The 23,745-nt window shown below is 37.2% G+C and overlaps 1 protein-coding gene and 1 long non-coding RNA gene across 26 annotated transcripts in view; one reads left to right on the forward strand and one right to left on the reverse strand.

Moving 5' to 3' along the window:
* Positions 1 to 23,745, forward strand: part of DLG2 (discs large MAGUK scaffold protein 2) — a 1,068,724-nt gene that overhangs the window by 792,250 nt on the left and 252,729 nt on the right. For all 25 annotated transcript variants that reach the window (XM_080375907.1, XM_080375911.1, XM_080375888.1 and 22 more), the window contains 2 exons: positions 3,141 to 3,209; positions 13,326 to 13,482. In XM_080375907.1, the coding sequence (XP_080232033.1) occupies positions 3,141 to 3,209; positions 13,326 to 13,482 (226 nt within the window). The remainder of the gene's footprint in view (positions 1 to 3,140; positions 3,210 to 13,325; positions 13,483 to 23,745) is intronic.
* LOC308059077 overlaps positions 1 to 23,745 on the reverse strand; it is a 450,864-nt gene that overhangs the window by 340,195 nt on the left and 86,924 nt on the right. The gene's annotated exons all lie outside the window — the stretch shown is intronic.

Raw genomic sequence — 23,745 nt, forward strand, 5'->3', positions numbered from 1 at the left:
TCCAAATAGGGATCATATGTTTTAAAGAACAATAATTTGCATATATCAAACAATGTCCCATTTTTTACGCATACATGAATAATGAAATCCAGTAATAAATTTATGAGAGTGAAGCCAATACCAGCTCTAGATCTAGGTAGGTCTATGTTCAGAAGGGTAATCTGTTCCATGTTAAAGAAAAGTATACAATGTCAAACAGGGATCTTTTATAGAGGCTTAGGAGTTTTTGCTAATCTGTAAATGCCATTATGAATAGTATGGCCACAAAATTATTAGTCCTGCTTTATCCATTATATACAATGTTTAGAAACAGTGAGATTATTACTTTCAGGTTTTGCACAAAATAGCCTGGTTTAAGTATCAATCGTCAAAGGTAGTTGAATTCACGAGTAAAATGCAGCATCACTGTGGAGACTGAGAGTCTGTTACAGTGATCAGACTGGCCCCTTTCCTCATTTTGAATATTCCAGTGTAGGAGCAATAATTCACCGTTCTATAAATTACTTCGGTGAGTGTGGCCCATTTTTTGATTTGCAACATCCAAACTTAGTCACATCCCAAGAGCTTACTATTAAATATGGTTTCGTGATGGTGTCCAGTTAATAATTCTGTAGAAAAAAAGGAAATGATTAGGTTTTAGTACTTAGCATCTGGAAGCCCTACCTTTAACGGTCTCATAATTTTGCCCATTTTAAGGCTGGTCAGGGTTATATAATTAAGTTTGCTGTAGTAAAAATAGGGCAATGCTGAAATTTTTTGGGAAAGGGAAACAAAACTTTTGGAATTGAAGCCAGTTTGGCTAGCTGTACTTGGACACAGGTATTGTGGCTCTGGCCATAACAGTATGCCACGGCCCTAGTAAGGAGGAGATCTTGAAACAGGGAGAAGTGGCTTAAATGTTTTAAGGCAAAGGGCCAAATCTGCTGTGGCTGCTCAGCTTCCCTTTCCTATGATATTTGAATTTTCCTTTGAAAAACAAAACACTACCCAGCATTTATGAAACCCAATCCCTGCATGAAACCTTCAGTTGCTGCCCTGCTATGCCTCATTAAGAGGTTTTTTCCCCCCCCAAAATATGTAGCATCTGTTGCAAGAATATGAGCTGCTTGTTTAAAGTCTCCATTGTATAAAGTCTCCGGCAGTATAGCCCAGGCATGGCTTTGCCATCCTTCTCTGAGAAACAGACCTTGACATACAGTGTGACTTAGAAGCTCGTGACATACATCATCGTCCCTCCTCTCTGCGGGTTCCTGTTCCTTGTACCAGCTGTATTCTTGCATCTCTTGATGCAACTTCAAGTAATAAAATTTCTGAGAGTCAAGCTGCACAGTGAAAAGATGAAGGAGTTGTGGCTCTGCTGTGCCACTTCTGTCTTATGTATATGGGGGGAAAATTCAGGGGAGAGGCTCTTCCCTTTGTTATTAATTTTGTGTGGGAAGCCAGTACAGGAACATAAGGATGTATGTTCCCTTCCAGCTCTGTAGAGGGAGAAGGACAGAAGACAAGCCACAATCTAAACTTTAGTTTTTTAAGAAATGCATAAACACTAAAAAATGTATAGTTTCAAAATATGCATGCTACGTTATTTGCAAGATGCAAACTTAATGTGAAATTTTAACCAATATCCATTAAATAGTCTGCAATATTTGTCGAAATCACTATTCTGTTTACACCATGGTGCTAGAGACTCATGATACTCCTGTACATCCTATGTTTTGCTATAAAGCAGATAAAAAACTCTGTAGTTCTACTTAGAAAAGGAATATACTTTCCCACAGAACTTCTGAAATACTCAGACTAAGGATGAAAACTAACATGAAACGAGAGCACAATGGTCACAACAGGAAATACCAAAAGGTCTTTTGTTTGTCTTGTGGCATGATATCATGTGTGACAACTCTATGTGCTGCAGAAGAAATCCCATCTTTTCTGTCAAACAAACAGTATTGGCTATGCTACAGGGTAAAATGCACATAAAACGGATGTGTTGCTCACTAATGTCAAACATCTTAGCTTTTAATGAAAGTAAAGTGTGCTTCTGAACAAGCAGCTCGAGTTTTATACAAAGCTTGAAAGCAAGACGATATTTGCAAAATCTGCAACATTCTACAATAAGTGAAATCAAAATGACCAAAAGATTTATTTTTAATGTGTACTTTGCATTATTAATACTGAGCCTCAGTATGTGATGTAGCCATTTAAACTAAAGAGAAGATACACCCAGTTGTTTGTTTGTTTGTTTGTTTTCTTTTAAACAATTTGTCTTGGATAAGGAATATAATTTATTATCACAGAACTGCCTTTGATGATGTGTTGCTATCCATTTATATTTGCATGAATAGTAGTGGTACAATACTATTATACAATATTACAATACTGAAGTTAATGTATGCTGTGTAATTTATAGGGTTTATGTAACATAATAACTATTTTTGACATTCCGTAGTCGTGACAACATAACATATGAGAAGCCAATAGATCTGAAGATTTTCAATCAAAAACATTTTTCTTTCAGAGTCTGTTTTGCTTAGAAAAAAAATCATGTTTATTTTCTAAATGTTGTGTCTTAGATTGATAAAATTTCATGTGGAAAAACTCAAGCTACGTAAAGTCTGATAGAAATAGTGACTGTTGGTTGAAATTTGTAAAATTTGAAGTTACATTATGATGCAATTATAAGCAGTGCATGTCCTCTTTTACTGAGCATTCTGCCTGAGAAACACTGAGAATTAGATTGATAATGTTATCATTTACTGTTTTACCTTCTGCTCTGAAATTAACTTTGCATTTTATGCTTAGTATACTTGGCAGAACAACTAGCATCTGAGTTATTTTAAGTGACTGAACTGTGTGTGTATACATATATTTTAAAAAAGAATAAGAAAGTTAAAGGGAATTACTCTCTTCATTGTCTGCTTTTAATGAGGAATGAAACCTATTTTAAACAAGCGAGATTGTAGGACTGAGCTCTTTTTTGAAGAGATGAGCATCACTGAAGTCAATATGCTTTAGACACGTGTAAAACAATCTGGTTGTTATTTCTGTTTTGGCATTAGCTATAATTGCTAGAGACAATAAGAACAAGAGAAACTTCTATTTCTTTAACAAATGCTTTTCTTTATTCTTCCTTGGTCATACAGTCATTCCCAGCACAGCACTGCAACGCGTCCACCCACAGTGAGCTTGCAGCGGACCATTTCTGTGGAAGGGTAAGATGATTCTCTGTTGAAGCTGCCTGTAGAGCTCTCACATACCACTAAGCCAGGCACTGTACTACCCATATACAAATAGTTGTTAATGTGGTTTTTATGTAGATGCATACCACAGTGTTTAGGTCTGTGAGATAAAATAAATAGTTTCAAATTAGTGCTGATCCTCCCTAGATACTTAGACTGAAAGGTTTTGTTTTCAAGGAGACAAGAATATCTGTCACAGAGATATTTCAAATAAAATTTCTTCATCTTACTTGACAAGTGTTAATATTTACGTGTGTTAGCTGTAAAATGGTTCTCACTAATCATGGAAATACCCAGTCAAGTCTTACTTTATTTTCTTAACGTATGCATGAGTTCTTTTTGACAAAGCAGTGTCACAAACTAAGGATGGAGAAGTAATGATAGGAATAATAATGCTGTGCTGGTGTATATCTGTGTATATTAATGTGTGAATCGTGGAAGCATAGCTCTGAGTACTTAGCTGACTCCATTTTAACAAAAATAATTGGGTAAAATATGAATAATTCACAACCACAGTTAATATTCTTGCATCTTTACGATATTAGAAAAGCTTATATTTGACACTGAAACACAGGTTGTATTGCACCGACTGGTGTAGTTTACAGAAAATGTTAGGTTTGTTTCTCCCCTCCCATAGAAATGTAGAACTGTTTGAAGTATTTTGTAGGAATGGGTAATAACTTGTCATCAGCTGCTGTCACATCCTATTTCAAAGATTTTCTTTCTTGTAATAAAAGTAAGAATCAAAAGTTTCCACAGAGGAAAGATGTCATTTTGTTGTATTCTGGTTTCTGTTACAAACCTACTATGGTGCAGTCAGAAAATAAAAAGCTAGATATGTGAAATAAACCACTTCTAAGCAAAGCCTGTAATGTTTTTCTCACAAGTCTCATTTTTTTCTTTCTTATCGAGATCTAAGATCTAAGTTTTTGATGTTTTATTTAAAATGTGTAGGACAGCTGTAGTAATTATTCATTGAAAACAAGACTGAATAGTGAAATTGCTGCAGGAAAAGTGCATATGGCTTATGGGCTGTCACCTGGAAGCTAATGCTATAAATGAAGCCCTCATCATTCAACCTTCTTGCTCAAAACAGGGCTAATTTCAAGTTGGACCAGGTTGCTAGGGATCTTCAAGTGAAGCTGTGATTATCACCAAGTGTGGAGATTGTACAATTTGTGGGGAACCTGCCTCAGTGCCTAAACACCCTCATTTTGGATTTCTTTATCATGAATGTGTGTCATAATAAAGTCCCCTGTCCTTTCCTCAAACCAACTCATTAATAAATTGACATTTGAAATAGAACTGAGGTTTGAGAACAAGTCTATCAATTAAAATGTTGATTGAATTACCAAAAAAAAAAAAAAGGGTGAAAAAAAAGGGTGAAAAGAAAAAAAAAGAATTTGCTAAATTGAGATTTAAGGAAATATATTATTTTATGATGTCTCTGACTTTGTCTACTGGACTCCATAATTCAGGAAGTATCCTTGTAGGTTTAAACTCCTATTCAAATTTGGAAACCAATCTGCCTTAATTGATTTTTAGATAAATTGCAGAATCTGTGCTGGCCATGCAGACAACTTGCATATATTGTGTATGAATCATAAGAGCACAGGAAATCTGAAAATTGATACTACAAAAAACAGCAGGCCTCCTGCTGTTCAGGAGATAGAAGACTATCTGGTTTGTAATTATTACTAATCAACTTAAATTGAGTCATATTTCTTTCCACATGGGAAACTGGGACTGTTAGCCTATTAACACTGCTGAGCAAAAATAAGTAAGCAACTCAACCCTAAATATTTCATTATTTTAAAGCTTGATTTGTTCTAACATTTTTGTGAAGTCCATGCTGCTAAGTATGTTTATAGGTAATTTGAGGTCAAAATAAAGTCATTGTTCTCTTTTAGGAACTGGGTTTCCATCAGTAAAGTCCTGTGTTTAGGTGACCCATATTGCTTGTGAGATGCACTTTATAAATAGTTGCTTTACCTGCAAGGCATCCCTAGCACAGATTTGTGGCCTGTACACTGGCTGTGTGACTGACTGTGTATGTGTAGTCACTAAAGTAATATAATTATTACTCCTATGAAGGAGAAACGAGATATGGGAGGGTTAAAGAAATACAGGGGGAATTGCATTCAATGGCATTTATTCCTTTCCACCCTGTGGAATATGTGATAATTGAGCTGCGTAGAATAGACACTTAAATGTCTTAATAGTTTTTTTTGATCTAGGTGATGGATTCATACTTAAAAACAATTTGGGGGGGGGGGGGGGGAATGTCTTCTGTGTACTTCACATACAGCAAAAAGAACTAGTAGCAAGAGAAAAAAAAATAAAGATATTTAAGCTATGTATTCTTCTGTACATGAGTTGAACGGATTTTATTATGTGTATAAAAGCATGAACTTCACAGGTTTTTGATGTCATTGTTAGTGCAATCTAATTAGTAACTTCCCTAATGGTTTATTTACATGGTTGAAAAACAAGAAAACTATAACGCTTGAACTGGGAAATACTGGTTTGCGTATCTTGAAATAGTTTTGGTGAACAATTTGCACAGTGAATATCCAAAATAGGAAAAATATTGGATGAAAAGCTAAAACCTGTTATTTGGAAATCCTCCTGTACTATCGCATGAAGCTATAATGTTAGTGGTGTAGGATAGTTATTGTCTCTGCAGTTGACATTTAGACTAAATTGTATTTTAACCGCTACCAGTCATCTCTTCTGCTGAGCTGCTTAGAAATGGGGATTTCAACTTACTTGATCAAGAGTGTTTTGATGGAAATTTTAAACAAATTTATCAACGTGACTGAGTATGTCAAATATATATAAATATTTATACATGAATAAACAACATTTGAACCATGACTAAGGGTAAGATTTTTTATTTTGAACAGGACAGATTTGTGGTTTGAAAGTGTCTTATATAAAGTGATTTTGGATGCTTCCTACTAACGGAGTGTGTATTGATACTTTGAAACATGGCTTAGAGGCACTGCTATTTTTAGGTATTCTCTTAGCCTTTGAATACTTTCTGTCTCCTGACAGTGCAATGTAGTTGCCTATTACCATTTCCATCTCGTCTGGCTTTGTTTACCAACTGAAAAGTGGAACATTCATGGTAAATGAAGCCACCGAATACTGTAAGGAATAGTTTATAGGAAAGTGGTTTCAATATGGAACCAATAGTTTTTAAAGGCAGGATGCAAAGCAACCTTTCTAGTATGAGGTTGCCTGTGCTGATTATAGCAGGTGGAACAGAGGTGCAGTTTTCAGGATTTGTTTTGATTATTAGCATGTAAATAATGCACCTCCTGGATGAGAGAAGAGATACAAGTGCTTACAGGAGACAAAGTATAAATGAATAAGCATACTGGAATAATCATCTCCCTTGTCCTGTATTGTTGCTCAAGAAATCAATGAGATTTTACAAATCTAGGAGACGTACTCCGGTGCATTTAAAGTAAACGTTGGGTGTCTTGTTAAAAATACAGAACAGTTTTTCAAATAAGAGATTATTCCTGTATGCCAGTTCCATCTTGCTAGCTTTAAGCAGAAAACGTTGCCTGGTGTGCAGGCTTTAATTTCTCTACCAAAGACAACAATGAAAGACTGTTAAGGTCCAGAGAGGTTCCCACAAAACAAATAAAGTTGCACATGTATAAGCCAATGCACTCATGCATGCATCAGTCAGGTTGAAGCCTGGCTCCCAGTAGGTTGCCTTGTATTAAATATATGTCAAAGTTTGTGACAAGTTAGACATGATCTTTGCAGAATATAAATGCATTAAAAATTTAGTTGGTATTAAAGTTAGGATAAAGTATTGCTTCTACAGTGAATGCCAACATTCAATCAACAAGAAATGCCAACAAAAACCTAGTCAAATAAAGAGATAAAATACTTGTTTCAAGCAGAATGGGTGACTGTATTCTATTATCTTTTGCTATGCATTATGAAAATTGTACATCCCGTTAAAGGCTGAATGCTTAGTTGTTAGTACATCTGCATTTAGTAAAATGAAATAGTAAGTCACGAATCAATTGCAGGCAATGAAAATGAATGCTCTTGCACATGACTAAAACACTGTCTCAGTTTAAGAAGGCAAAGTTACCCCTCCGGACTGTTACGCTCATTGTGGCAGCAATAGATAAGAGGCAGGTTTCCTTATTTTGGGGTTGTTTTTTTTCAATCATAATTGAAATCAGGATAATAACAATTAAAGTAAAATATGGGGGAACAGACCTCGCTGGGCTAGGTGTGGCACTGATGGGTAACACAGATGTGTTCAGCCTCTCCTGCGCTCTGAGACTCTCCCAGGAATGGCAGAAAGGAAGGTCTGCCAGCCCCCCACCACCGCCGGGGCACCGTGTTTTGGAAACCTCCGGAAGGCTGGGGAGGAAGGCAGGGGGTAGAGGTGTTTCACATGCTGGTGGAAAGATTTTGCTGAGCCTAAGAGGGGAATAACAGGGGAAATGTAAAAGCCAAATGCACCAAAAGTGATATTGCAATAAAACAACAGATGAGAGCACTACAGATAGAATTTTCTCTAAATTGTTGTGAAACAGAGTTGTAGAAGGTAGTGAAGAAAATTTAAATAAGTTGAGTAAATTTGGTTTTGCCTGGACTTTGGTGTCTTTTAAAAAGGTGTGTGTGTGCATTCCAGGCCCTCAGCCACTTAAGATTTCAAATTCTCTTTTGTGTGATTAATCAGATTTTAAAACGTCATACACACTGTCACATTCTCTGTCCATCCCAGCTTTCTGTGTTCGATGCTGTGAAGAATGCTCTATCTATTTGAACTACCCTTTTTAGATCCTTCCATGAACACCCTTTTGTTGTCTGAAATAAACATGCAGTTAGTTATTGGAGGTTTTTGAAGTATGAGAGGAAAACTGAAAGTATTATACTGAAAAAGAAATAGCTTGATTAACCCGCTGACTCTAAGCAGGCGTAGCTCAGTAGTCACACGGTGAAATATCAGAAGCCAAACACCATACTGCTCGGGCAAAGGGTGCTTTGATCCCTTAGATTTGGGGGGGGTGGGGGGGGTGTTCTCCAATGTACTACTAATGCATGACTTTAACCAACTGGTGCAATTTTTTCTCTCCTTCAATTTTCCCTTGTTATTTGCTACTTCAAGTAGCTTGAATGGGTTTTATTGCATTATATGTGGGGCCTTGGTTGGAGACTGGTGCTACCCTAATGCAAGCAGTAAGAGAAATGTCTAGTCTTCTGGGCTTTCTATGATGTGCGTTACTGTAACACCAAATCAGCATGTGCATGAATGGATGTATGATTTCAGTAGCCTTTGTGAGGCCAACAGCATTTCTGGAAAAAAAACCAAACCAAACAACCACCAACACAACAAAAACCTACAGCCAAAGTAAGATCAAAGCCGTATTTCTAAGTCCCTGCAGATTTGGGATACCTCATTGATTGTATATAACTGAAGAAGTCTCTAGTGTCTGATACTTGAAAGCATCCAGTGTGCTTAATACTCCGGTAGATGTTCCAAAAAACACAAAATTATGTCAGCACCCCAGTTTTATAGATGGTGCAAAAGAAACACAAAGGCAGAGCTGCGTCAGTGTGAGATGAATACTAAACTGATCTGTATTCTTTAACGTAGCCAGCAGCACAAAATAAGCAAATTAAAAATGGATTTTCTTTCAGTTAGTTATTATAAGAATTACTTGTTTTCAGAAAGCTCTTCCCCTTCATTTATGAGTCCAGTTTTTAATCTCTTAAATTAAATCTATAATTACTATGGATTCACAATCTGGAAGAATGATAGGGATAGTCACTTTTTTGTCTTGTCATTTTCTTATTGTAAAAGAGTAAACTGATCAAACCAAATATTCAGTACAAATGTAGTAGATAGAAAACTCTTACCTATTTTTGAGATAATGAAGAAATAGAACAAGCATGAACAAAAAAAAATGTTAAGGAGGAAAAATGTCTCGCTTTTTTGATTTACTTTTGGTAATCACATTTTTATGACAGGAGAATTTTTCTTAAGTGTTCAAGTTTTATCTACTCTGATTTGTTACCACTTATTGGTTTCAAATATTAATTTAATAATACTTTGCTCTTACATCAGGCCTGCAATTTATGTGCTTTACAGAATATGATCTGATGCATTCCCTGAAGCAAGTAACCAAGTCCATCCAAATTGATTCTCCCATTGATTTCTGCGCCTGTAAATTTGTGTGGATTGCAGCACTTTATTTGCTCCTTTAGTCCTGGCTCAGTTATAGTGAATCTTCCTTTTTTCCTTCCTTCTTTATTTTTTTAATTCCTTCCCTGCTCTCCTTTACAGATGTACTGTCTCCCTTTATCCTAGTCTCTCTTTTCTTTGCTCTTTGCTCTTTTTTTTTGTTTGTTTGTGGTTTTTTCGGGTTTTGTTTGGTTGGTTTTTTAGCATTTTTTCTCCCCTTCTGCTGCCTTCTGTCAGTCCAGGAACGTTTTCATCTCACACTCCTTTCTAATTTCTGCTTGATTTCCCCTGCTGCTCTTCTCTGTTTGTATTTGGTACAAAGCTGCAGGAGGGCATAAAGCATGCACACACAAAATTAAAGTGCTAGTATGCTTTGTTAGCACCTAGAAACTTACTTTCAGCCGTATTTATCACAGAAGAAATTGTAAATGGGATAAGTAGCTACGGCTGGAGGCAGAAACATGCATTTCAGAAACACTGGATGTTAGACTGTTCTTTTTTCCTCGGTAGCTACAGAGTGCCACCTATTGAGTCCAGACAAAAGAGGGAGCTTTTAAAGTAAGTTACCGTGAAATTACCTTTGCATCACTTGCTGTTTTCTGCAGAGAACTACACATTTTTACCGAGTGCATTTGCTGCAGAGAAGTATCATTCACATTTGAGTTACTACTTTTTTCCCCACTACTTTCTCTCCCCTAACCATGTCACCTTTAAGTCTTTGATTCCATTACCTCCTTTACAGGATTTATCTGCGTTCTATCTGGAATTCTTTCGGGGGTATTGGAATTCATAAAGAATTTTAATAGAGGCAATGGAAGTTTTCCTAGTGTTGCTTCCCAGATATTAAAGAAAAGTTAAGGAGCACCTGTTCTTAGATGTCCTTAACGATTATATTAAAAGAGTTGACTATAAACTTTTATACCAGGAGAATAAATATGTAACATCCTCATCTTCAGCTTTATCAAAATTGGCCTTTTCTTTGACTGTGTGTAAAGCATTGACAGATAACTCATTTCTGCATTACTCTTAAAAGATCACCTGATCAGTGGCTGGTATTGTAGTTTGTTTGCTTAAGAAACATTTTTCCTACTTTAACTTCATCCCATGCTACAACGCTTTATTATCATCATAAAGATTTTTTTTCATTTTCATACTATGTACACTATGCAAGTGTGAACAAATATATATTTCAAAAAACTTCCTACCTATGAATTGGCATATACCTTCTACCTCCTGTAGTTTTTGCGGTGGAGTCATGGCTAAAGGTTATTCCTATAGTGATGACAACACTTGTGTGCTCTTGAATTCGCCTTTCAGATTCTGCAGGATACGCAGATATGAAAGAAATATAAAGACATGTTATGGTTGGTCAGTGTCTATACAGCCAGATTTGAGTCATGACCAAAATGACCTGCTTAAGCTAAAAAGCAGGAACCAAACCCCCTTGTGTTCCAACCACAGCTTCTGACATTCCCCCGATATTGTTTGAGCTTCCTCTGAACATAATCATCCAAGAGCAGAATGTGAATTTTTCTGTCAAAAGGCCAAAATTACAAAACAGCACTGACAGCGTTTTACGCATAAATCTGCTGACTTGATCAGAGGCAGGGATTAATAACTGGGCCAACTTTTTATTGAGCTGCACAGCTTACTATTCAGTAGATATCCTGTGTATTGACCTAGTTTTCCCCATAGCACTGGCTTTCAACTATTCGATCCAAGCTGCCTGTCATATGTGGAAATGCTCGGTTTCATTTTGAACAGAAGCTGTTCTGATTTCTCACCAGCAGAGCATGCAAATATATTTGTTTGACTTTACTGCCTCTTTTTCCTCGATATTCAGGTAAATAATAATGGCAGTAGCTCCGCTCTTGCAAAGTATTTTTGACGGGTAGGACTCAAAGCCGACAAGTGTCACCATATCATTTTGTGGATGAGGAAACTGAAGCTGGAAGAACAAATGACTTGCCAAGATCACTCAGCAGCATATGAGCTGAGCCGGGAAAGGAATCCATGCCTCCAGCTTGCTGTCCTAGTTCTGCTCCAACCCCCAGGCCACCCTTCCTAATTAAAAACCTGTTTAGACTTCTTAGATCTGGATTACATTTTGTCTAATCTGCACATATTTAAGAAGGTGTTAAAAGTGTTGCTACAAGGCAAATCCACAGGGATGATTCAAAAGAAAAGAAACCTTCTTTTATTTTTTCGTTGGTTAAAAATATGCTAAGGATATACAAACTCAAGACAGTATGTCTTTTTCTCAGAGCTGTATTTTTTAAAGGTTATTTTCTGACTATACAATGTTAAGAAAAAGTTGTAAGACAGAGGACCATATGGAGTAGGACTAATACTTTCGCTAAAGGTTACAATCACCTTTAAAAATAGTATGGAAATTTGCTTTAGTTTTTTCTTTCAAAAATATTAAGCTTTGGTTTCAGAAAGTTGAGGTGTTATTTACAGTTCATGATCAAGCTGGGGACACAGTTTGAACATTAGTACTGGGCAAAGATAACAAACACCTACTGATTTTGGAATTATTCTGTAAAGATTAAGTCTCCACGTATATAACTGTAAGACAACTTGCATCAAAGAAGACATTCCTCAATTAATCACTTCTCTCTCTGCTTTTTCTTCTTTTCTTTAAAAACAAAATGGCAATTAAAAAGCCATTCATATGTAGAACTGGTATATAGTACACAGGAATATGGGGTCTTTTTTTCAGGGAGCATTCTGGAGAATCTTTCTGTATGTGTGTGTTTACAATTGTCACTTTGCTGGTAACCTCTGTTTGTGAAAACTGAGAATTAGAATGTCCTGGTATGTGTTTGTGAGTATCTGCAGGGCTGGGCTTAAGATTTACACATCCAAATTAATATAACAGTATTTACATTTTTTCTGAAAAACAAATTGTTACAGGGATTTGAAATGGGGTAAGTACCAACAAATATCGGGGGAATGTATGTATATATTGTTGTGTGTGGTTGTGTATCCAAGGGAGAGACAGAGCTGAGGCCCCAGATATATAGAGACTGGGAAGCAGAATATCCATGACACTTTCTCAAGGTTGCTACCCTGATTGCTTAGGAAAGTCTTCTCCTCCTGGACATTAGTTTTCCCATCACTAAAACGCATGTTACTATGTTTACATCCTTTGGGGCATATTTTCAATTTATACATAGAAAGTACAAATGAGATGTAGCTGTTATTATTTATTTCCATCATAACAAACAACTTTTAAAGCCAGTAAGGCAAAAGCAGATATCCCTTCTTCTGGGTAAGTAATGAACCTGCGGTGTACTTTTACAAATGCAAGGTTCTGACAATGTCAAACTGGTGAGATTCTGGTCTACAAGCTTGATCGTACAAACGGTATTTGCTCCAAATCTCTCAGGATCAAACACACCTGACGTTGCTCTGCTTGGAGTTTTATTTTTTTTTTCTTTGTTAATTTGTTTAAAAAGCAAGAGTAGAGCTTAAAATAAAAAAGAAGTACCATGTAAAGATTCAACGTGTATATATAGTATTGCTATAAATTACATTATAAAATATATTCAGTGGTTTAATATTTAGTTTAATAAATCAATCACTTAGTGAAGATTACTCTAGTGGGCTGAAATTAATAGAGGTGTTTGGATTCAACCATGGGGGCGGCGGGGGGGACGCGAGAGTACACACAAACTGATTAATTCCTACATTATCTGTTCTCCATTTAAACTGATTTATCTGATTTGTTAAATGGTTTCTTTAGGTGATAACAGGCCATTGTGTTTTAAGGAAAATACAGTATGCTTAAGAGGCCTTGAAAAATGTGTACACATGAAGAGTTTTGAATGGGTAAACTTTATCATTTTGTTTCTATACAGAGAGCCTCGAAAAATCATCCTGCACAAAGGCTCCACAGGACTTGGTTTTAACATTGTGGGAGGAGAAGATGGGGAAGGCATTTTCGTGTCTTTCATCCTAGCAGGCGGGCCGGCCGATCTCAGTGGAGAACTGCAGCGAGGAGATCAAATTTTGTCTGTAAGTATCTGTGTTGGGCTTTGCTGGCCAACTGCTTAATCTTATTTGTTGTCTATATTGCAAGGGACACAATATTTTTGTCTTTTTTGTCTTTTTGGTTTCCAGGTTGTAAAATCCAAGCTGGAAACAGTTTATCACTGAATATTTTGTTTATGTGCTCTTGGGTTTTATAGCATTTGTTACTGATGTTACTTGCACTTTGCTTGGAAGGAGAGTTTTCTTTGCTTAATGCTATCTACAGAATGGCAACAGCACAGAGAGGGGACCTGAACTCAGTGCAGACCCCAGCATCTCCCAGTTTAGCCCATCATCCAGTTTCATTTTGCCCAAAATGCGCTGCCGAGTCCGAAGATATTTCCCAATTTCAGCTTAGCTTTGAGGAGAAAAGCAGTGTGATGAAATCATCCGGGCTCGGGGTGCCACCTAGTGTGCACTAAACAGCTGAGCAAATGGCCCGATACGGGAAGGAGATTAATTAGGTTATGTTAATTATCTCTGTGCCTCTAATGAATTTGATGATCGCTCTGAAATAAGTTTTCAAATTTTACAGAATAAAAGGCTTTGTCGCCTAAGGTTATATTTTGCATACTTCGTCTCAAAAATCATCTTTTTAATTTTTCTTTCATGTATGTATTGGTAGCATGCGTTTAAAACACAGAGCATTTATGTTTGAGGCTCTGTCAAGTAATTGAACATCTGACTGAAACAATCTGAGCGTAAAGGATTTTGAACGACAAAGAAAGCCTTGAAAATGCAGTTAAATACCCATTCACATTATGCTGCCTTACAGAAAACAGAAACTAGCCCAGATTGATACAGTTGCTGTTTCATACAAAGTGGGTAAATAGCCTTAAGGCAAAGAAATGAAACACAGGAATTATTTGTCCCAGATTGGTGATGGACCCACTGGGCTGCAGTGTCACACTCACTCCTGCTGTGGTGCCTTCTGTCCCTGTGAATCGTGCATCCTTGGCTGCACTTTGATTAGCACTGGGGTGGAAGGTGGCTTTAGCCTGGGCAGTTTGTGGCATGGTTATGGGGCACTTGCCTGGTCAATGTTTAAATCCATGAGGAAGCTAGAACTGGTTTTCCTGCATTGCTGGGGAGTGTCTGGGCCACTGGCCTATTGTATGAAAAGTGAATTTACCTTCCACCTGTCAAAGTTTTGGTGTGAAAAGCTGGCTGGAGATCCTTTGCAATACATGGAAAATCTGGTGAGTTAGTACCGAAGCTATGCAGTATCCTGAAGCTGTGAGGATCATTACTAGTATATTTTACCCAGACCTGTTCCTTGAAAATGCTTTAAGAAAAACTGAGAAAGGGCAAGTAGAAGATGTTTAGATGCCTTAAACAGATCCCTGAGTCTGTAGGAAACTGCAAGAAAAACAAAATAGACTCTTATAGGGTTATCAACTTGAAGACACAAGGAAGTCAAAGGCTTGTGCCAAGAAGAACACAGGCAAGAAACCCAAATAATAGAAATGGCAAATTCTTCAGGGCAATTATACAATTTATTTTTCTTTGGCTAGATGTGGCAAAATAGGACAGACTGAAAGAGAAGTCAGAGATCAAAGCCTTTCACAGTACATTGTATGCAGAAATCTAGAAGCTCAGATACAAATATAAAAGTCTATTATCCTTTATTTTTAAGCAGGGGTATGTTTAGCACTGCACGATACTGCCACAGTTGAATTTTTAACTCTGATTATTGTCTGTTTCATAGCAATGTCCTCCATGTGTTCTAATTAAAGTTACCAATGTTGCTGCAGCATTTACTTGTCATGCAAGAGTAGTTTATTTGTTCATTGAGCAGAGAGGGATGGAAATTATTACTAAATTAGACTGCCTGCATATCCCCAGGCTATCACCAAGTCAGGCACTGCTTACTTATTTAGTCACAAATAACTATTATGAAACCATTTTTCCGTACTCAAGTTAACCAGATTTAATGCACAGGCTGATTTTAGAGCTGATTAATCTTAGACCGTTGCCTGGTGAAGGGTCCCAGACACCTCAATTTTATAAGGGCTGCACAAAGTAGGTCTGTTTCTCTCTGTTTATTCTTTTTGCCTCGTCCCTCAGAAACATTTAGTTCCCTACAGAAATAGTTTCCCCATTTGTTTCTCAAAACATGACAAATCTGATTTAGCAAGAATAAATAGTACCCTCAAAGCTAGTATTTCTAATTAACTCAGGCTTGCTTAAATTTCTTTCAGACAGGAAGCCTAGTAAGGGATTTAAACTTTGGAGATCTGGATTTAACTCTCTGATGTAGGCAGTATCCCTCATGACCCTCGGCAAGGTGCTGTATTTTTTCTTAGTCTCAGTCTCCCATGGGGACAAGGAGGATCACAGTATTTCCTAATTTATTAAGAAATTATTAGGAAAAAAAATTTCCTAATTTATGCTTGTGCTGTAAACATGGCAAAGTGTTGGCTGCTTGAGAGGTGTGTAGCTCATCTTTGGGAAGGTGCCTATAAAAATACCTTAAACAGACTGTAAATCCGTGAGCGAGACCCAACAGAGCTAGGAATATGTGTCACCTTTGGGTGACACGCTGGCTGTGTACGTAGTCTCAAAGTCAGCTGACACGGCTTGGAAAAATCCCATAACCTCTCAGCCCCTCTTTCTGTCTGGCTGCTCTTAGATGGTTGAGAAGGATCCAAGCCGACAGTCCAGGGACGGAGACTTATGAAAGGTTATGCCTCAACCTCGGCCCCATGGAAGAGTAAAATTTGGATTTATTTTTCCAAAATGCCACCAGATGGCATCACAGGATCGGTAATGACCGAGATCTGCCTGGCTAAAACCTTGGGAAGAGCAGTGATAGGTGTATTTTTCTGTTTTCACTTAATTGACTCAAAATGTTTAAAACTTAACTCAGAAAGCAAGTTGATATTCCCAGTGCTTCTGTGCAGAAAGACAAAACGAATCCTAGCTGAACCTTGAAGGCAAATGGAAGAATAACAGAAAATGTTGTTTCAAATGGTAAAAAACATTTCAAACAGCAAAAAAAATGGGTTATAGGGTTACATTCGTAATAAGCTGGGTTTTCCCCCTAAGTGGTAGGAATTTTTTTTTAATGTTCGTTTCTTCTTGCTATAATTCATTACGCTCTTGTGAATTACCACCAAATTAAACCTTTTCCTTCTCACTTCTGAAGGTTTTTAAAATGTTATAATGCATACATCACCAGTGTATGTTCATAGCTGTAGCAGAACATCTCCCTCCCTGTAGTACTGTCCTTTTTTTAAGTATAATGTAAATATTCTCAAGTAACATTTTGAATACTAATTGCCATCAAGACTTGATTTGCTAGGGGCTGTGTACACACAGGTTAACTTCTGTCTCTGAAGTGTATAACCCAAATGAAACAGCTCGGAAAATCAATGAAAGTATTATTTCAATTTCAGAGCAGTGTAAATGAGGTGCCAGTATGTCAACTGATATGTTTAGAATCATGTGAGAAGTCTAGACTTAGAGGCTGCTGGAATCCTGATCTAACCCCAAGTTCTCCACCTGTTAAGGAAAATGTAGTCTCCAATAAAAATAAAGACGTAATGTTGCTTGATGCCATTCTTGCAGTTTACAATTCCACTTCCTATGCCAAGGGATATACTGCTGATTAAAACAGCAATGGGAACCCAGTGTGGCTGAGTTACAACCACCTGCAATGGTGGAAATGATTTCCAAGAACCATACACATAAAACGGCCACACATTGTGCATACACCCTTGCTGGCAGAAAGCGGTACAAATCTTACTAGTTTAGGAAGAAGGTTCATAGGGAACACATTGTCATTTTTAGGGGAAATTCCTGGGGAGGCAGGAGGAGGAATGTGTCCTGTTCAAATGAAAATCACCACATGATTTTTTTGCCTTACAATCTGAAATCAAAATTATGATAAAACATACCTACCGATTGTAAGTGTCTTAACCTGCATGCTTCAGAGCACTTTCAGTGCCAAGTCGGCAGTACCTAAAGCACAGTTAGTCTACACATCCAAGTTCAGCAGCAAAATTCAGATGTACAATTTATGCACAATTAGTGCTCATCGCTCCTTGAATTTTTATGATGTTTTTCAGTTTTATAATTTTCCATAAGATTGCAACAAGTGAAAAATGTATATAAAAGAGAGAATTAAGGTGAATTAATAGCCACAAGGAGGTAACAGCAAGTATTAGCGCTTGAATCCTAACTTTTGAAGTTTCTGAATTTTGTGTCTTTGGACAAGACTAAACCTCAGATTAAGGTACTTAAATTTAGACATCTATGTGCTTGCTGAGTGTCTGATTGCCATTAAAGTCAATGGAGGCTAGGGAACAATTCAGCTGGCCAACTGTGAGTTGTGCAGAGCAAGCTGAATTGCTCTGTAAGCTTTATTGCCTATATTGATTGGCTATCCATTGGCTTTAAGCTTAAACGCTCACCACATGCTTGCATGTCTAAATTTAGGTGTCTTAAACTGAATCTCACGTTTCATGCGTTTGCCTTTATAATGTATGTTCACTCTTTCAGCTAGCATCGTGCTTGCTTCGTAACAAAGAAAAGTAAAATAAAATTGTGGACCGTAAGAGGTTTATTTCATTCTCCTTTAGAAATGCTTTAGAACCTTCTGGTTCGCAATGGCAGGATGAAGCATGGCTGTAGCCTAAAAGTAAAATCAAGAGAAGAAGGAGACTGCTTGCTCAGGAGCAAGATGGCTGGTCCCAAGCAGCACATCCTGCAGGTTGCCTTCAGGAGATAAAACAAGTTTCCTGAAGGGTAATTGCTCAGCAGCAACAGGAGAGAGTAGAAAAAAGAACAGGCTGCACTGTGAAGGTGCAGGTGGTACTCTTCATAATGCTTCCATTTCCCTTCCATCTAACCGGAATCAGATGAATTAAGTTAACCTAATTCCGATTGACTTGCCTTTTGATCTAGCATAGTACCAGAATGTATTTGTCTATGGGGGAAGACAGCATCGTTTTTTCCCCTGCTGTTTTTTGAGAAACAAGTAAGTGTGCATTGGGAAAGGGTTACCAGAGACATTCTGTGGGCTTTTCTGTCACTGGTACATGACATCATATACATGGGTAGTTTGCAATGTCAGTATCTGAGCATCTCACTTCAGAATTGTCTCTGGTCTTTTATACAAGGGTACCCCTTGTAGAGGGAAGGTGATCTCTTACATTGATCAGATTTTGTCTTGCGTTTGTACATCGTCCTGATGCCATTTTTTGTGAGATGTTTGCTTTCCCTTATGAACAGTTTAAACACTTCTTTGTACTTAGTTCCTCCCACACAACTCCTACCCACCTTCTCACTCACATCCGTAGCAAAAATACAGTATGCATTTGAAAAAATATAATGTTCTTCAATTTATAGGCCAAAATGTGTGTGTGTAGAGCAGGATAGAGTGTAAGGTTTCTGTGCTTATTTCTAGCAAATACCTATGGTTTATATTTGCTACTGTTAGAATTGACCTTCAGATGGATTTCCCTTACTTTGGTGCAGAGAAGCTTTCAGCTTTCTAATTTGAAATGGTTTTTTGCTCATGGTGAAAGCAGTAAAACTACTTAGGGCAAAGAGTGCCTTTGGTTACCTAGTTACAAAACTAAGAAAAATGGCAAATACCATTTGGTTTTCTTTCTCATGTATATAATATTTACTTTTTTTCCAAATTGAAGCTGGCTTAGAAAATGTTTGAATCATCTCTATAGGGCCTGGAGATTTTTTTCCATGGAGCATCAGTTTGTCAGTCTTATGTAATAGCGTTAGGACTATAACAGATACTCCCTTTGTGTTACAAGAATTATTTGCAGAGGCAAATAATTTGCAGAGACCATATCCTTAGGATGCTTACTTCCCTGGGGTTGTGTGAATGATATATATGGCTGTCCTCTGGCATAGAAGAGTCTATCGCATTTTGTGGCCTGTATCTGCACTTGCCCGTAAAGATTCCCTTTATATTTTTAACATTAATCCTACTTTGCCAGTAGGAAAAACACAACTATGTGAACTTACTTTGTAGTGACATATAGAGCCTTGTGTGTTATATATGGGGAATGTCAGTATATAATCAGTGCACTGACTTAAATGCGTAGATCAGTTCACATGATTGGACTGTTTTAAAGAACTAGAACTTGTCTGAAAATCCAGGGAGAAAGTGTTGCTAAATGTATCCAAAGGATCAATACTGCATGGTAGACGATATACGTGAGAGATCTGCAAAAAGACAATCTCTGGAGAGAAAGGGAGCTGAGAGCACAGGTGCTGTCATATGTTAATAGGATCATACTGACTACAAGAGCAGGTGGATTAAGTACCTCGGGAGCAAATAGTGGATTAATCTAAATTCAGGCTTTATTAATTTTGGAAAGTACAGGGCATATAACCCTTTAGCTTCCCGCTGTAGCTAACAGAAAGATGTAGCCACTTCTGGAGTACAATTTACCTTGCCCTAAAGTAAACATTTCAGATAGCTCAGATGACAATTGTGATGTAAAAGTGTAAATTTCTTTTCACTGATTATAAAGGATTTGACATGATTTCCCTTTATTGAAATAGATTTAATCCAAACTGACCAAACATTCTTTTTTTTTTTTTTTTTTTTTTTTTTGGTGGGGAATATGGAAAAAGCAAGTATGAATCAGATAATTCCAGATTTTATTCTGACCAGTAAGGAAGAATGGCCTAAAAGTGGGAGAATGAAACACAGCTTGCCCTTGAGGGACCATGTAGTGTAGTGGCAAAGTTTATGATTTTGTGCTTGAAAGGAATGTGGAAGTTCAGAAGAATATGTAACATGAACTTCAAAGCCCCTCTGCTGTGCATTCACAGTGGATGTGGAAAATCCAAAAGAGGGCAAGTTTGAAAGTAACAACTCAGAAGTGGTAGCTCTTGGTACTTCAGAGCCTTTTGATGATATGAAACTCAAGCGATCAACATTGAAAAAGTGGAAGCTGAGTCAAGTTACTGTGGTTATAACAAGCCAAGTTCTAAACATGTATAAGTGTTAGGTAAAATTTTGGAACAAAGTCAGAAGGGCAAGACGTAAAATGGACTGTTATTAGCAAGAATTAAAAAAGATAGCAAGAAAATATTTGGTGAGAATAGAAAACAAAGCAGTAAATTAGTTTCCTAAACAGCTGGAAGAAAGACTACTTAAAAGTGAGACCTAGAGTGTTTGAATGTTTAGTGCATTTTTTGGTTTTGTGTTTTTTAAGAAAGGATCCATGATTGTCCACTTAGGGCAGTTATGAAGAAACAAAGAAGTTTTTAAACTGGACTAAGGCAAAACCAAGTTAGAATTTAGACAAAAGAGATGCTTAGAAACCAGCTGAAATTCATTCTCATATACTTAACTGTTCAATGCAGACCGTTCAGATTTTTTTTCAAGGAATCAAGGAATATTTGGGAATATAGAGAAGCTTGCCCAATTTTCAGTGAAAACTTCTGGGAGAAATAATTGATTTATTTGCAGATTGATTGCAGATGCTTAGAATACAACAGATGAAGGAGTGATAACCCCCATGAATTTTGCAAAAATAGTCAAGTGTAATTTCCTTTCTGAAAGAACAACAGCCACGGGGCTGGAGAAGAAGCAACAGATGTCATATTATCAGAGACCTGCTGCTCCTGTAAGCTACCTATCAACATCTTCACACAGTGGCAGTTCACAATTCCCACCCCCCACCTCCTTAAAAAAAACCCCAAGATAGAAACAGAGAAAAGCAAAGATGTCATGGCCAGATCTAATGGGAAGATCTGGGGCAAACAGTTAGTTAATGCAAGCTCAGACATTGCCAACAGCATTGGGAAGTTCTGGGATTTGAGGGCAAGTTAGAAATGGCAGCAGGTCTCTAAGAGTGCTCAACATATTTATGTTTATATGGGATCATCTGGGTGCACGGTGCTCCACCTTTCCAGATAAACTTAGTTTCACCTTTTACAATGCATGCAGTCATATGTCCAGTACATCATGATGAGCCAAAACCATTTCACATAACAAAACTGAATGACCCATACAACTCCCTGTACAAGAGGAGATTTTTAGAAGTACAGAAGGCAACTGGACACCCAATGAACAGAAGCTGGGTGCAAATGCAAATTTATGCTTTTGAAAACCCTCTCTTTTATACATGTAAAATATAGAAATATATAGAAATATAATATATATACGTAAATAAAGAAATAATAATAAAAAAAAGTTAGATATTTTTTCCCCTCCATGAAGCCTTGGAGTTTAGAACTTATGTCAGGAAAGCCCTAGCATCCTCCTTGACCATAAAAAAACACTTCAATGAAGTATGAACTGTGTCAATGTAAACACTGCCATCTGGAAATACTTAACCTTGGAGATGAGAGCTGGTAGCAAACTGTTTTTCAATGTTGTTGATAAATATACATGATCTGATGGCTGGAAGTTGAACTTAGACATGTTCAGCCTCAAAACATGATGCACTTGTTTTTTAGTCAGGGTAACTGGGTTCTATTGCCATAGAATCTTCTAGACTTGTCACTTTGGGACTTCAAAATAAAATACTTGACTTTCTAAAATACAAGCTTAATGGAGATTCTAGGGAAAAATTTACCACCTGCATAGGCTTGAATACTCTGTACCTTGGTGACTGTAGACTTCTTTTTGTCTTTTATTTATTGAGGAATCTATCTTCCAGCTGGATTTCTCTCTCTCTTGCCTCCACCCCCCATCTTTCTGCAGTCTATAATATATGTTGCAATAGCCTTGATGCAGTGACTGCTGCCTAAATTAACTGTGACATTTCCAAGAACATGATCAGAACCTAATAAATTATACTAACAATTCTCATGAATAAGGTATGTCTCTTTTTGCCAAGCAGCGTTAGCTATCAGACCTGTCAGTTATATGTCATGCAAAGCTAGTGTATTGGCCTAGACTAGAGGCTGTGTAGGTTTTTTACTGTAATGAGATCATCAGTTGTCTCTAAAACATTCATTTTACAATTTCCTCAATGAGTAGAAATGATCTGGTGCCAGATCGTTTGCTCTTCAGCTCCTAATAGTTTAAGGAGGAGTTCACATTCAGTTCAAACATTCTGACTTAGCAAATTTTGTTTCAAGACTGACAAATGGAATTATGTCACATCCAAGATTTGGAGTGAGCTTTACACCCCTCGGTATAGCCTTACTGTCAGACTCAAAATGAAGAGAAACTAAAAACAATTTTGAAAGCCAAACTGCAAACACTAGACAAAATGGCTACATCCCTGAGCTTTATTCATTCTGAGATTTGCCCCAGGCTGGACTTTTGCCTTGTACTTAAACAGACTAGACTCCAGGCATCATTCTGCTCTACTGCCCAGTATGTTTTGTGTTCCTGAGTGATTAAAAAAATTATCTTATCACATGAGCTGCAAAATAATAGGAACTGGCCATCCATTAAATAAGATATTTAAGGGATCTCTGCAATAATTTGTTGGTGGAGTTTGTGGAGATCCTTTGGAAAAAAACAAGATAGATATGCCCTTTATCTGAACAAGCAAGCCACCAGGACAATAACAAAACCAAAAACCCTTACAGAATACAAGAACTATTTCCTTTCCATTGGTTTTAAAAAACATGCTTTATTTGAGAGCATGAAGCATCATCTATTCAAAGTGTCTGTGTCGCATAATCCTTATCTGCAGAGCCATAAACGAACTATGAATGATGTGATTCAGGTAGTTTTAATACAAAATGTGAGCACTGAACACTTAGTTTGTGAGCTGGAGATTCCAGTTAGACAACTACCATTCAACCATTCATACACCGCCTCATGGTCAGTGGATTTAATTCAGTACAGATTTGCCATGACACAAGCCAATGGCCATCTCACCTCTCACAGGCCTCATTGCCATATTTTATGGATATGAAAATATGGAAAAACCTATCAAGTAGAGTTCAAGGCAAAGATTTCAGTTTTTAAATGCATGACTAAGTGCTTGGAGTCAGAGAAATCACCAATGCCCTTCTGTCTCTAAGCAGCCTCTAAAACTGTTTTACCTTTTTAATTCAGTTCCTGAGTACCTATCATTTATTGGCTTCAACTGGAATTAGGTTCTTATCGTCTTTGAGTTATAAGGCACTTGTTAAAATGGAAACCCTTACTTCATTTCAGAAGCAGGAGAATTTCAATAATTATTTCTGCTTATACTAGCCTTTTAAATTCAAATGTGGAACAAGAATCCTGCAGCATTATGAGCAGAACTGATCAATTATAGTTTAGCTATTTCAATATGCTGAAAATAAAAATACCTTTTA

The sequence above is a fragment of the Falco punctatus genome (assembly GCF_963210335.1).
Source record: "Falco punctatus genome assembly, chromosome: 2".
NCBI lineage: Eukaryota > Metazoa > Chordata > Aves > Falconiformes > Falconidae > Falco > Falco punctatus.